The sequence below is a fragment of the Chanos chanos genome, chromosome 14 (genome assembly GCF_902362185.1).
Source record: "Chanos chanos chromosome 14, fChaCha1.1, whole genome shotgun sequence".
In the NCBI taxonomy this organism is placed as follows: Eukaryota; Metazoa; Chordata; class Actinopteri; order Gonorynchiformes; family Chanidae; genus Chanos; species Chanos chanos.
In genome coordinates, this window is record NC_044508.1 from 17,094,298 (window position 1) to 17,108,957 (window position 14,660).

The following is a 14,660-nucleotide window of genomic DNA, read 5'->3' on the forward strand; positions in this document are numbered from 1 at the left end:
GGAGGAGACTAAGAAAGTTCCCGACAGCCAACCCCACCCCCTCCCCCTCCCTCCCCTTCCCAGAGCAGGGCTACCGAGTGATGGAATTTTTCTGTTGTCGTGCGTTGACGCAGCGTACCTTGATGTCAAAATTGCAGTCAAAGCGTTTGATGAGTACGATGAAGGTTCCGGTCAGGTTGTCCCTCAGGGGCGGGGGATCTATGGGCTCGCACGCATTTTCAGGCCGTGCACCAATCAGGAAGCCCTGAAAACACACGCAAAAAAAATATATACATTATCACCTATCTGAGATGAAAGAGCATCTCAAAACAGGAAGTAACCAATCAGAGCAGACAGTATGTAACCAATAAGGGCACTCAGATGGGACACTCTCTAAGGAAGAGGAAAACAGAGGGAGATTAACAGAACAGGGGCTGGGAGAAATTTGAATAAACAAGAATTTGAAATGGAATGCTGAATTTAAGTAAACCGTACAATAACTGCTTCTGAGGTCAGAGCAAGCACAATAATCAAGTCTTGAGACTGGTTTACAGATGAAACAATTTCAAATAAACAAAAGACCATTCCAGAAATCACACAGCAATCTTAACACAAATAAATCGCATGAAACAAACAACTCCTGCCACAATAGTTTAAAAAAAAAAAACAACAACAACAAAGAAACCAGTAACTCAAGAGGCAGCATATTTACATTTCAAACTTTCCTTAGAAAAAAAAAAGGAGAATCTCACAATTTTATTTTATCTGAGAACTTGTGAAGTTTTACAATTGCTGTTTGAGTTGTGAGATGAGAGTCTGACACCATGGTTTGTCTGGGTCTGCCTTACTGCGGTTTTTAAGCTTGTTCAGGATGCACCCAGACAAAAACAGCAGCATCCTGCATCGGTAGCTGCCTCCAGTGGACAGAACAACTGACAGTAAATTTGGGGGCGGGGGGGGGGTCTTGGGGCTTGGCCAGCATCAGCAGAACTGGGCCTCTGAAACTCTGCTCACACACAAAGGACCAGGGCCATCAAAATCGTGAGGGAAGAATGGAGAGAGACAAGCCTAGTCTCCAGGAGGCTTGAACACATCACTCATCCTCTCTCTCTCTCTCTCTCTCTCTGTCTCTCTCTCTCTCTCTCTCTCTCTCTCTCCCACTGTCTCTCCGTCTCACTCTCTCCCTCTCTCCCTGGCAAACAGTTGTGACTTGTGATGTTTCACAAATGCCTGGTGGCAATTCTGTGTTCTTCTTGATCAATGGGATGACATTTACAGCGGACAATAATGATAATAAGGAGGTCTATTAGGTCTTGTGCAAAACACACAGAATCCAATGTGTCACCTACTTATGGAGACTGATGCGACTATTATTTTTCATTGTCAAACGCAATGCATCCAATCCGTCACGAAGTACTCCGTGGTGGTTTGTGGGGCTTTGAGGTTTTTTTTTTGTTTGGTTTTTTTTTTTTTTTGCTGTATCATAGACCTTTTTGTAATGATTAAAGACCTCCAGAGCCAGAAGTTAACTTGTATTGTGTGTCTGCGCAAACAAGCCACAGATCAGTGCCTTTGAACACGGCTGAGTTGCGCTGAGGTTTGGGTATAAACTAAAGTGGGATTATTTTACAGTCCTATGGTCACTGGATCACAGTTGAGAGTCAGGTAAGACGGCAATGAGCCAATTCCAACACTCAATGAAAGACATTATTAAATATGAAAGGATGTGCGTCTGCTCTCGGACACCAGAGTTTCTTTTTAAGGGCTTAAGGCAGAGAGTTAAAATGTTAAATGAAATGGTGTTTGATGATAATAATGAGCTTTCTATTATGAGCTGATGGATGGCTGGTTGACTAAGTATTGCTATGACATGCAGCTCTAAATATATCACTGGTTATGCCCTAAATATGTCATTATTGTAGTTATTGTTGGACATGTGATTACACCAGAGAAGAAAAATCACACAGAATTACACAGAGGGATGCCTCTCACAGCACCACATTCGGATAAACACCAACGAGCCTTCTATTAAAACTGTCAAAGTGCATTACAACGGTGCCCTCTGCTGGCGATACTTGGTGCTTTGAAAGAGACAAAGAAGAAATGAAGGGTTGGGGTGGGGGGGGGGGGGGGGGGGTTAAATGTTTAGTGAAAAATTTAAGCATTTTTACCACGTTTGGAGGACCATTCATTCTCTGAATGTACTATTTGTCATTCAAGTCAGCAATGATGAATTTTAAAAACGTTACGTACCACAACATATATTAATTTAGTATAGCAAAAATTCTGACACAAGTAACAAACCCACTCATAACCTATGACTAGATAGGGGGAGAGCACTTTCTGTTTTCACTTCAAACCCCTCTCTCTCTCAATTTGTTTTCCACTCTAATCTATATATTTTAATGCTGAGACTTAAAGTCAGAAACTGAACGAAACTGAATCATAATTTTTTCTTTTAATAACTAAACAAATATACTGACCAAAATGTGTCCCATGTGGACTTAATACAGAACACAAAACTGTTCTCCTCATGGCGGAATGATTCCATGTTATAAAGGACTATTCAAACCTGGAGTTGGCAACAATCGCTGTCTCAGGCGTTCTCTCTCACTTATTATCCGTTTTGTTTAAATTCAAAAGGAGAAGTCAAGATGTAAGCCAGTTAGCAAATGTCTCAAACCCATCGCTGTTCTAGCAGAGAAAGGGGAATTTGGGTTCTTGGCGCATAGGGTTTTGAGAAGATAAGGATCAGCGTTCTCCAAACGCAGTTCTCTTTTCAAGCGAAGTATGAAGAAAACAGTGACAAACACAAAGAACACAGAGCATACAAACCCGAATCTAATTCTACGACGTGCTCTCCTTTGGCCGTGTTTTTATTACACAATCGTACAATAAAAATAGGACAATATTCCTCTGAATTTCTGAGGAAAAACATGCTAAATTGAGGGAGATATGCTTTATGCCTTTGTGAAAAAAAAAAAAAACAGAACAAGTTATTGGGGCTGCCCACACAACTAGACATGAGGAGTGCACATGACTCAAACTCACTCCAAACGCTCGACAAAAACATTTCCTCTCAGCAGTACGAATGCGCAATAGGAACACTCTTAACTTAAGGATACAAAAGACAATTCATGACAAAACCTTGAAGCGGTAGTTCACCCTTGTGGACTTACTGGCCTGTTTAAAAACTGTATCCTTATAATTACATTCACCTCTTTTTTCCCTGAGCATGTTATCTCAGTACAACATGTACCACTGTTCTTGTTCATTATATTTTTGTATATCAGTATGTGCCTTTTGCCTTACTGAGTGTGTTAATACAGCCTTATATCCTATACTTATATCCTTCTATCCTATCCAGTATCTTACACCCTGATAGAATATAGGTTATGAGATATATCTATCTATTTATTTGAAAATACACTATTGACACAGCCAACACCATTAATCGCAAGGTAAATGTAGTTTGAAATGTGCGCTATGTTGTTACCCAAAAACTAGCACTTTTGCTAAAAATTTAGTTGCTAAGTCAAAAAACTGTTTGAAGAATCAGCAAATGCCAATTCAAAGATCATTATGAATCCAAAATTGTGAACTTCCTCTTCAAGTTCTCGATATCAAAGGTTCCAGCAGAGTTTCTAGGTCCTGAGTTCCTTTTTTTTTTGCCAGGGGAGGAAAAAAAAACAAAAAAAACCACCTGCACCCATAATAGGCCTGTCTGCGTAATGTTCGATCACCACGCCGTTTGTCACCAGAGACTCAAAGTCAGGTGAATCTTCTCAAAGTCAGGTGAATCTTTCAAAGTCAGGGGAATCTTCTCACAGTCAGGTGAATCTTCTCACAGTCAGGTGACTCTTCTCAAAGTCAGGTGAATCTTATTAAAGTCAGGTGAATCTTCTCAAAGTGCAGTGCACAGATGAGGAAACAACCCTTTTTCAAGCTTTACAACTCACACTAAAATACTTCGTTTATCTATCAAACCATTTTTACAGCAAAAGCACAAGGGCAACCTAGTAAAGAAGAATCCGTTCCCCTGAAGGACATGTGTGTAAATGGGTAAGAGGCAGATAAAGACAAAGAGAACGTGCGAACGAGAAAGAGTCTGACTACAGACACTTCACTATGCAAAGCCCAGCGTTGTTTTTCAGCCCTTTTCAGACCAGCCTTTTGTCTGCACTCATGGACAGATAGAAGCCGCACAGGCAACAGATGTTTGGGGGGGGGGGGGGGTGAACTAGTTGGCTCCATGCCCATGTCCATGCCCATTCAAACACGTGTCATTCTGTGGGCTAACTGGCCACTTCCCTCCGGCCTACAGACCCTGAGACTCAGGCAGCCACTGCTTTTGAAACTGTGTCCTAAGCAAAAGCAGTGGATGGAACTCCTACAAATACAGCCATATATCAAATGACCGCGTGGAAGTCCTGACGATGCTCGTGAATTTACAGATACCACCGGCTAAGTCTCGCGAATTACTAAGCCGTTTGCGAAAATTAGAAAATGCCCGCTGGAAAGTTACACTACTGCAAAAAAAACCCAAAAAAAACATCACAAATAACAACAAAAAAAAAACAAACAGCTTGACTGTGCTGTTGGTGGTCTCGGCAGTCACCTGAGAAAACACAAAGCCAGCTTTCAATGCAGAGGTAAATCTGAAATATTTTTTCTGAACGCGTTGCTCTAGGGCATCGTCTTGGGCTCATTATATGGTGTGTGTGAAATGAACGTGAGAGAGATTAAAATGCTGAAGAGAACAATCAGAGGTTCCAGAACATAATTAACTTTGGGAGGGTGCGTGCTGTTATTGCGACGAAGACTGCTGCCAAGAACGGGGGGGAAAAAAAGAAGAAGAAGAAGAAAAGAAAAAGCAGGGTGGATTGCCTGAAGATATTGGTCATGGGAGAGCACAGCAGTGCCTGTGAGGGTGTTGCAGGCACACAGAAATCTGTGACTGGCTGGAAATAGGGTCAGCCTCAGATCAACCATGCCAGAAGCCTGGAGAGAGAGCTCCAGTTCTGGGTCAGTACTGCACTAGTCACTGGGCAATTCTTCACTAACTCAGACATCCATGGCATAGCGTAATACCACGATTCCAAATCCTGCTGGGGCCCTGTTCGTGTTTGCTGGCATAAATCCATGCACACAAACCAGTAAAAACATCCAGTTTTAGTGCAATATGGAGAAAGAACAGCGACTAGAATATTCTTTGACATCAACTGAAATCTTGACAAAAGCTGTTGAGGACCTCTAGGCATGGCCTGATTTCAGAAAGGGAAAAGGGCAGAGAGGCGGCTGACAGCTGAGCAGATTAAATGGGCATGTCTGTACGTGTATGAGTGACAGAGACAGTCCCTGCCAGAATCTTCAAAGGCAACTTCAATTTGTCAATTAGTACAACACCCAAAGTCTGTGCCTTACCGTTCCAAGGTTTGGATTAGCATGAAAAGAGTAATTCATGGTGCCAAGTAAGTCTTTTTTTTTTAAATGGCACACAACAAATTCAAATTTAATAAGTTAATACATTTTTCATTGTTGTTTTTTTTTCATTTCCTGTTAAAATTGGACAGAGCAGAACAGAAAAACTCAATGTATTCAAATTGAACAGCATTAAAACAGTTTAATTTTGCATAAAGTTTCCCAAACCCATGCAAAACAGATGCCTGTAGAAATCCATGTCACTGTGTGATATGACAGATGGGTACAAACCATTGTAGTTGACAGATTTCAAATTACAGAAAAAGAGAGCATTCAAAGTCACACAGGTTCAGCACACACACTCACCTTCAGTCCCTCGCTGGGCAACCTGTAGCCAAACCGAGCTGGCAGATCATCAAAGTTTTCTGTTTTATTGTCAAACGAGTACTGCAAAACACAAGACACACCAGGATTTTTACTGAAGATCACGAATGACAGAGAATTGCTTGAGGCACAAGGAAACATTAAAGTGGAGAAGCCTGAAGACTGTGGGCATGTGGGATTGGCAAGTACTCACTGCTGAGATGTCAGCCTCCACAGGCAGCAGGTTGAGAAAAGCGAAGAGCTGCACTGTGAAGATGGTATAGATCTGGGTGGCAGACAGCATCAGCATCCCCAGAGAGAGCAGCATCTTGAAGTTGAAGTTATAACTGCTCCTGCGAACGCACATACAGACAGACACACACACACAGTTGAACTGAGACACCTGTTTTAATGAAAAAGGGGAAATGCATACACCATGGGAAAATCCGGTTGAAACCAAGACCGAGTATCAAAATGTTTTATCTGTGACACTGTTAATCAAGAGTAATCGTGTTCTGGAGAAATCTGTTTTTCTCAGACAGCACTTCAACTGCAACATAAAGCTTTGAGTGTCATCACTATTCATAAAGCAGGGCCCTAAACAGGTACCGGAAAAAGCAATAATAATTATGAATTCTGCATGCTAATACTGAATCAATACATGGTGGGTAAATGCCTGTAACAAGACAATCAAACCCGTTTGTTAGAGGAATAGCAGGGACGAAAACAGCAGCAAATTTGACAGATGTTAAAATACATAGCCAGACGGCATCAGAACAGTTTTTATGTTTTTAGGGCATTCAACAACGCTCTGCACGCGCATAGGCCTAAAAATCAGTTCAGCACTGGGCCATTACGTAAAAGGGCCTCTGCAGCATCCTAAATGAGGTTTCGTATGCACTGTATTCAATCGGTACCACGCTGATATCATAAGAAGCATCTAGATCAACGCACGTTCAGCACACAAAACACAGGGCCTGGTGTTAGCACATACTATAAACATATTATGAAACTGAAATTACAGCTCACAGGAAATGAGTCAAGCTGAACCGCTTTATAGTCAGATGACCTGCGGGCATCCTAATACCATTCCTTCATTCAAATGACATTTTGGTCTTGAGCAATCGACATCACATTGTCATCTTAACTTTCTAAACGCAGTAAAATCTCGTGTGTGTCAGAGCAATCAGAAAAAGGTGTATGATGGAATGATGGAATTAACTGGAATATGATACTAAGAGCATGAGCTAGAGCGCACAGTAACAGGGTAGACTTGGATGAATGTAACTAGCTTAAGGGTTTTTTTTATGAAAACAGCGATTTAAATAACTACAATAACGAGCTACCAATTTATGTTAGCATAGATTGTTAGCAAGCTAGCTCATCCACCTAAGGCTCTAACTCCAGTTTCGAGCTACTGAAAACAGCGTGTCCCCACATGTAGCTAAGGTGACGTGATGTTGTTGGCTTGCTTATCTTGCACCATGACATTTGCATAAATTGTCGAAAGTAGATGGCAATCTATCTTGAAAGTAGACTAGTTATAAGAAGCAAGTTACGTCTGTTCCATTCGTGAGTTGTCTTATTATAGCATGCAAGTGTTTAACGAAATACCCTAACTGTAACCGTTATGCTAAGTGTCCGACTTCGATTCAAAACCTACTACAGCTTGCCGAGCTAAATGGTGATCATCATTTCCAGAGCATTTCAGGAGAAAAACTGTTGTTGCAAATGAACAAAATCGTCGTCATTTACTCACGGTTAGGCCAAAATAACGGCCTGGGTCTTGATGAAAACATGCCGTGCATGAGCTTGATACTTAGCTAGCCAGTTCGTAATACCAGTCTTGGCTTTCTTCAGAGCGACACAGAGAGTAATACTAAAACATTCTTACCTTTACATTAGATCCCTCTGTTTATTTGTTCTGATAATGTGGCATGTAACAAAGTCATAACAATAAGTTGTATTTCGTCCGCAAAGTTCAGACAGCTAGTTCATCCCCCTATGGCAGGCCAATAGAACAGAATGTCAACAATAATCCCACACACTTCTCCTCCCAACTGTATGACGCCATTTGTGGCTCTTCCGGTTACCAACAAAGTACACCATAATAAAAGCTGAATTCCCTTTAAGATTAAATAACCACTAATTACGGAGAAACATAGGATTTTCCCTTTGGTAAGGTACTGACATTTCAACAGAACATTAAAACCCCGTTTTAAATTAAAATAAAGCGTTTAACTGTGTGCTCTTAATGTCATTGCGGGTATAACTGGTACCACCAAGGCACGTAAAGAATCTCTAAGAAGATGCGAAAACGTGGTCATTCGAAGGTTTATTGTGCTCAGATGTACCTTGACCTTTCGAAGCCTTTTAGAAAAATCGTATTGGAATTTTGTATCTATCATAAAACGTTAGCGCCCATAAGCTTTGATCTGTACCATATGAGGAGATTAATATGAAGAGATGAATGCCTATCCCTAAAATCTAAACTGAGACAGAGAAATAGACAAAGTACGTATGTATTTATGTATGTATTTGCTTGTTTGTTTGTATGTTTGTTGTTCTTAAAAATGAGTGCTGCTGCTGCTGACGATAATAGTAACGGAAGCTTTCCCCTCAGGCTTTAAACGTCCCGAGGGTTTAATGTCCAGACCTAGTGACTATATGTTCAGCAAACACATGTATTGTCGTGAAAGTAATTCAGAAAGTCCATAAGTTGGTGAGTTTTGTCTATTAATTAATTTGACACAAACCCCAAATCAGATTTATTTTAATGTCTGTCTGCAACAAAGGGATGAGGACAAGGTGTGACTACAGTTGCTAAAGTAGTCATCATGTTGTCAGGCCATTGTGAGGAGAAATGATTTGGGATTTAGTTACATCATTGTCATTTCCCTTAAATGAGAACTAAGTGCTTTTATAAAGCATCCTCCACAATAATGTTGTCTTTAAAATGTGGATATTCTAATATCACTGAATGTCTTAACAGGCATACACAGTATGGTTACATATAAACTCAAACTTAGAACTGTTATTACTAGCACCTGCCACAGGGGAGCAGAAGAGCACTTTGATCAAATTACTAGGCATGCTTATGACTTGGTTTAGCTGAATAACATAACCTAGTTTGTGTGAAACAAAGCATTGTTATGAAAGCTGATGTAGCTTGAAATATACCACTACATCAGCTGACTCTTTGTGTGTGGGGTGTGTGTGTGGATGTGTGTTAAAGAAATTGTTTACCCTATACTCCTTCAAGCAAAGAACTGCAGGTCAGTTTAGTGAATTCATGTGAAAGTTCAAATGTGCATGTACGTCAGGGTGTGTTGACTTTTGACATGTCGCTCATTCTTATACGTGATTTAAATCTTCACTCTGAAAAAAAAAACAAAAGAATTAAAACAAAACATTAATACGGATGTGCTTCTCCAAGGTTCTTTGTGTAACTGTCACAAGGACAAGCATGTCTCATGATCAGACTGTTTGTGCGGAGTGCTCTGTAAAGATCTAAAAGGAGAACATGAGATCAGTTGTTTTGTCTGTTCCTTCATGCAGACTTAACTGGGGACAGACACAGTCTTTTTCAATGGATTCGTTCCCTTACATGTATTTTCTTATGTATATTTATCATAAGCTGCTCAGTTGAGTCCCTGGTCTGCTTGGTTCCTTGTGCACCCATCACCAGGGTCTGCCTGATTCAACAGAAACGTCTTTCTTCCTCCACTGGGAAGTTGTCCGTGAGGGGAACAGTATTTTTCTTGAACTCCTCAGCACCCAAACTAAAGTCCATCATGTCTTTGAGCTGCAGCCTGTCTTTTAATTCCTTCAGAGTGCTTAATACAAATCTTTTTGAGCTACCAGACTGCAACCAGCTGAATTACTGTATTCAGTACACCACACCCCTGTAGCCATTTAGTACATAAAGAATGGACAGTTTATTTACAAGGCTCAGAATCTTTTAAGTTGGGTTGTATCTGTTTCCATTGTTTTCAGTATGCACCTGACTATCTATCTGAGCATCTAATATTGCATTATGTTTTTGCCTATAGTCCATTTATACATATAACTTGGAGTAAAAACTTCTAAGATCTTTTGAGATAAGGTTTGGCAGGTGGATCTGAGAGAAGACTTGGTAGTTGGATATGTGAAAAGAGTTGGTGTATCGTTCTATTATTCAGGGGAAACCCTGCACCTGGACGCAAGGGACTGATGAAAGTGGTTACAACAAATACAATACTTCAGCTGTGGGAACTGGTTTGAACAGCTGAGACTATTTTCGTGTTGTTACGGAGACAATTGAATTTAGTTGAATTAGGTCTTGCTCATGATTTAGGTCATGAAATGGATTTAAAGGGCACAGGGGAGGACATTATCTCATGCAGTGACTCACAGAGCTCCATTTAAGCCTTGTGTGAGAGATACTATACTGTTTGGTGGCTTTTCTCTACCACAGATGTCCTGAGAGCCCAGATGTAAGCTTTCCAAAGGATGTCTAAGGGTCAGAGACACATCCTGTAGTTTTCCAATTCTGACATCATTGCACCGCCCCATCCTGCTCATGACATCGCTTGGCCGTTCCAGCATCCCAGCATGCATCAGCAAGGCTATCACAGCTGCATCCTCTGGCCAAGAACAACAGAGGAAAGACGAGGAGAGCCAGGAAAAAGGGACACTGGAGCAAAAGATGAACGGATATCGCCACGGCCAAAAATAGTGAACAGATTGGGAACATCCAAAAACACCTAGACTCCATCCCTATCTTCACCTCCTCCGATTTCTATGTAATATACTCATTAGAGTAACTCATCTACCACTCCAGCCACACTCCTTGAGAGAATAGTGTTTGACTCACTGTTTGGCTCTGTAGAACTCCTATAATGGTGATGGCTATTGCAAAACAACAAGGCACGAATATAGCCTGCAGTAAAAATATATTTGTGTTTCGTGATTGATATTCGAGGTACTCTGCTCAAGAAGAAGCAAGAAAGCTTAGAGCGGAAGATTTTATAGTCTACTATCATAACCAGAACATTCTTTTGCTACATTTCCATGTTTTAACAGTAACGTCCAGCTTCCAGACATCATATGACAGGAATGTCTTTCCTTGAACACTTATCACCATGGAGATTATAGCGGTATGGAAACTGTGTAATAATCAGACGTGCTGATATGTGACATTAGGTATTCAAAACTACAAGCAAAAAACCTTGTGAGTCAACCTCACTTGATAATTTTACCTATAAAGATAAAAGGACGTATTTAAACAACAAGTACCATTCAGCCACTTGGAGGTGCAATTGTACGTGAGATGGGTCCGGAACCATTTATGTCTATCGTGTGTTTCACTCGGATTCACATGGACTGGTATTACTATGGGTCATGTGATTCTGCTCAACTGCAACTTGAATACAAATAGTCAATGTTGTTGTTTATCATAAAAATTAACAATTAATGCACTGCTTTGCGAACTTGAACATAATATAAATAGCAATAATGTTGTTAGTGCTGTCTGACGAACATAAAGAGCACTTGGGATTCTTAACTGAAGTGGACACAGCTGGTGAGTATGAGCAACCTTAGCAACCAGTAATGGTTTTGATTTTTGATTCTGTCGTTCCTGTTTTGTAGTGCGAAATGTTAAATAGGTAATGAGTTTAAACATGAACAAACTCCGTATATCGTGATTTAGAAATATGTTGTAATCAGTAGCATAAAAGTTGACAACTGAATAAATTTTACCGACCGCTGTGTTGCAGTTGTTGGAGAGTTTGGACGAATCGCTGTGGAATTCTTACGAAAGGGCTCAAACCCTAAAATCTACGAGGGGGCTGCCAGTAAGTCTGTCTCACGGTTTCTTCCCAGAAGATTAGATTTAGAGCATTAAACGAGATCAGATTTTTTTTGTCGCCAATTAATTGAACATGTTCTTAATTGTTGTCTATGAATGCCCTTTTCACAGGAAAGTTGGATGTGCCGGCCGAGACGGTCCAGCATGGAGTCGAGGGTCTCATGTATCTCTTAACAGAGAGCTCCAAACTTATGGTTAGAGTCGCTCCCACTGTGTAGTGTTTTGGTTTGTATAAGGCATGAAAAACATAATGTAGCTCATGTGTTATTAGTTGTTAATATTCAGATTACCCGTGCTTCTTTTAGCGCATCCTTCAGATCCTCTATGTTTTGATTTCCTTCCCCACCTCCAGATCTCTGAGATGGATTTTCAGGACTCGGTCTTGGTACTGGGTTTCTCTCAGGAGCTTAATGAACGTCTTCTGCAATTGTATTTGGAAAACAGAAAAGAAATCCGGCAAATTCTAAGCGAGCTTTCCCCCTCCTTGCCCCACTACCACAACCTGGAGTGGAGACTGGATGTACAGGTGCAGAAACATTCTCCTCCGTCAACGGCTGTCCAGAATATTCTCACTACCCTTGTTTGCACAGAACAGCGTGCATATGTGCAACAGAACGACCTCAAAACATGTAACCTTAATTTTAGGAAAAAAAAAAAAACGTGTGCTCGAGATTTACAGTAGTAGATCGGTTTCATTTCCTGAAAATAATTCTTGTATCACAGCCCGACAGGGTATTTCAGTAAAACAATGCCTTAGTGTACTTGCAGGTCTGTGTACGTTTTGTGATCGTGAAAATATGTTCTTAAAGTTCGAAAGTGCTTTTCTTTTTGTGTGTTGTAGCTGGCTAGCAGAGCTCTCAGACACCAGGTAAAGCCAACAGTGACTATGAAGCTACACCTGGAAAGTGGAGGGATACGCAACGCCCGCGTGCTGCAGACAGACCCAGCTACGCTGCTGCATCTCATTCAAGAGCTGGAGCGTGGCCTCGCAGAGCTCAAGAGCAACCACTGCCGCCGAATCTTACGCAACATCAAATAGAGCCCCAAAGCGACCCTCAGAAAATGTCCACTAGATGGTGCCAGAGGTCACCGGAGAGCTCTGAAAAGGCGATTGGCAGCTTCCTAATGGGTTGAGAGCACTAAAGATCTTCCCAAGAATTGTACTGTGCAACACTGACATCTGAATATGGCATTTGAAAGAGCCTGTCAATCATCTGATTTAAGAGAGATCATATCTGAAGATGGGCATTTAGAATTGCATTTATTTTGCGTTATTTGAATGTTGAACATTGGCTCTAGATATTTTTTTTGACACATTCATTACTTCATGTTAACATCAAGTGCTGTTTTCCCCCAAAACCTTTGGATACAGATATTGTAATTTTGTTCTTTGTGAAAGTTTACTTGATCCCATAATTTGTTTTGCTGTTTTTATCCAAAAGATACATTTTCAGATCAATGGGTAGGGCATGGGTTGTCTTTTAAGGATTGTATTTCCAACAAATACACTAATATTTGGGACCAATATTTTGAAAACTAGTATTTTATATGCAAAAAATGTTGCACTGTGTGATGGAGAAATATAAAGCTCTTAATGTCACGATAACATCCAAAATGAAAATGCTCCATTAAGAGTTATGCTGCATTTTTTTTTTTTTTTGCCTTGTTTGTCTGTTGGCTCTTGTATGCCAGGAAATATCATTTATAATCCCATCATTTTTGCTTTCCTTTTGTCCTTGAGGGAAGTGCTTTTTGTAAATAAAAATATAGTGGCACTGTTAGTTGCGTCTCTGTGCTCTTTAAGAAATATGTCCATGTTGATTTCTGCTGATTTTTTTCTTTTTTTTTTTTTACTTTAATAAATATAACAAACTGTTATAATGTGTTTTGGCAGTGCTTACTGTCCTGAGAATTTTTTTGGCTTTTCCCGACAGAGTAATAATTCACCTCTTAGTACTTCTTTGTTGATCATAAACAGAGATTGAAGCATAAAAAAAGTTCATCAGCAACGTGAAACCAGCCCTTTTAATGGTATGGAGAAGTGAAACCAAAGGCACCCGGAACAGGGCACAGATCAAGTGCCAGCTAAACACTGGTTTCTATGTATTAGTTTTTTTTTTCAGCTTATCACAGAGCACAGGCTAATACGACTGGTGATGCCAGGTTAGTGCCAGGATGAACCCAGTGGCCTGTGAAAAAGCAACAGCTTAATTAAATCAGTGTGTTTAGTGGGTGGTCGGTGTGGGGGGGTTGTTTAATGGTCTGACACAGGTGGCCACTTTGTCACACCTTTGACCTCTGTTTTTTAAATCACTGCCTAACTGCAAATATACATATTTTTTAAACATGGTATCACAATCCCCCCCCCCCCTCTTTTATCAGTATGTTTAAACAATTTTGTTTGCTGTGGTTGTTTTTATATAAATTTAGGTGATTACCAGCATAACTTGCCTCACTCCACACCCCCAAACACCCATTATCAGAATATTCATATTGCCTTTGAGAATTAAAGACCAGGTGTTTATATATTTCTGTCTTATGGAAACTGAAATTTGTTTTATTTGAAGGTGATAATACTACTGAAGGTGTTGTAAGCTGCTAAAGAGCCTAAAGAGTCTAGGCAGTGTATGAGGTTTATTGTAGTTTCCTGAGAACAGGTGGTTTTCCCATGATGGTTGGAGTCTTAAATCAGGTCTAGTGTGTGGAATGCATGCTGAAGTCAACTGTTCCCTTGGACAGATGTAGCCTACAAGAAGAGTGTGAACCACAGGCTGATGTACGTGTGTGATTACCAAATAATAGCTAAATTAAGATTGGCTTAGTAAGACCATGTAAATGAGTTATCATTACTTTATCACATGTTATGAAAGTCCAAACAATGACAAAAGGCAGTCTGATCTACGGGGGCTGAGCTGTGTCCCTTAAAAGAGAGTGGTTCCAGAAAGGTAAATCTCTCTCTCTCTCGCTCTCTCTCTCTCTCTCTCTCTCTCTCTCTCTCTCTCTCTCTAAACCTTTCACAACTCTATGTCTACATCACATTATTGAT

General features: G+C 40.4%; 2 protein-coding genes across 2 annotated transcripts in view; one reads left to right on the top strand and one right to left on the bottom strand.

The window, feature by feature from the left end:
* Positions 1–7,748, bottom strand: part of rnf13 (ring finger protein 13) — a 27,137-nt gene extending 19,389 nt beyond the window's left edge. The window contains exons 1-4 of the mRNA XM_030791587.1: positions 7,658–7,748; positions 5,978–6,116; positions 5,767–5,847; positions 119–244 (exon numbers count right to left, since the gene is read on the bottom strand). Of these exons, the coding sequence (XP_030647447.1) occupies positions 119–244; positions 5,767–5,847; positions 5,978–6,091 (321 nt within the window). The 5' untranslated portion in view covers positions 6,092–6,116; positions 7,658–7,748. The remainder of the gene's footprint in view (positions 1–118; positions 245–5,766; positions 5,848–5,977; positions 6,117–7,657) is intronic.
* A 3,463-nt stretch (positions 7,749–11,211) lies between these two features.
* commd2 (COMM domain containing 2) lies at positions 11,212–13,225 on the top strand. The gene is made up of 5 exons (XM_030791752.1): positions 11,212–11,326; positions 11,523–11,600; positions 11,726–11,808; positions 11,967–12,140; positions 12,456–13,225. Exons 1-5 carry the CDS (start codon positions 11,260–11,262, stop codon positions 12,651–12,653), a joined length of 600 nt encoding a protein of 199 aa, XP_030647612.1. The 5' UTR covers positions 11,212–11,259; the 3' UTR covers positions 12,654–13,225.
* Positions 13,226–14,660: the final 1,435 nt, after the last annotated feature.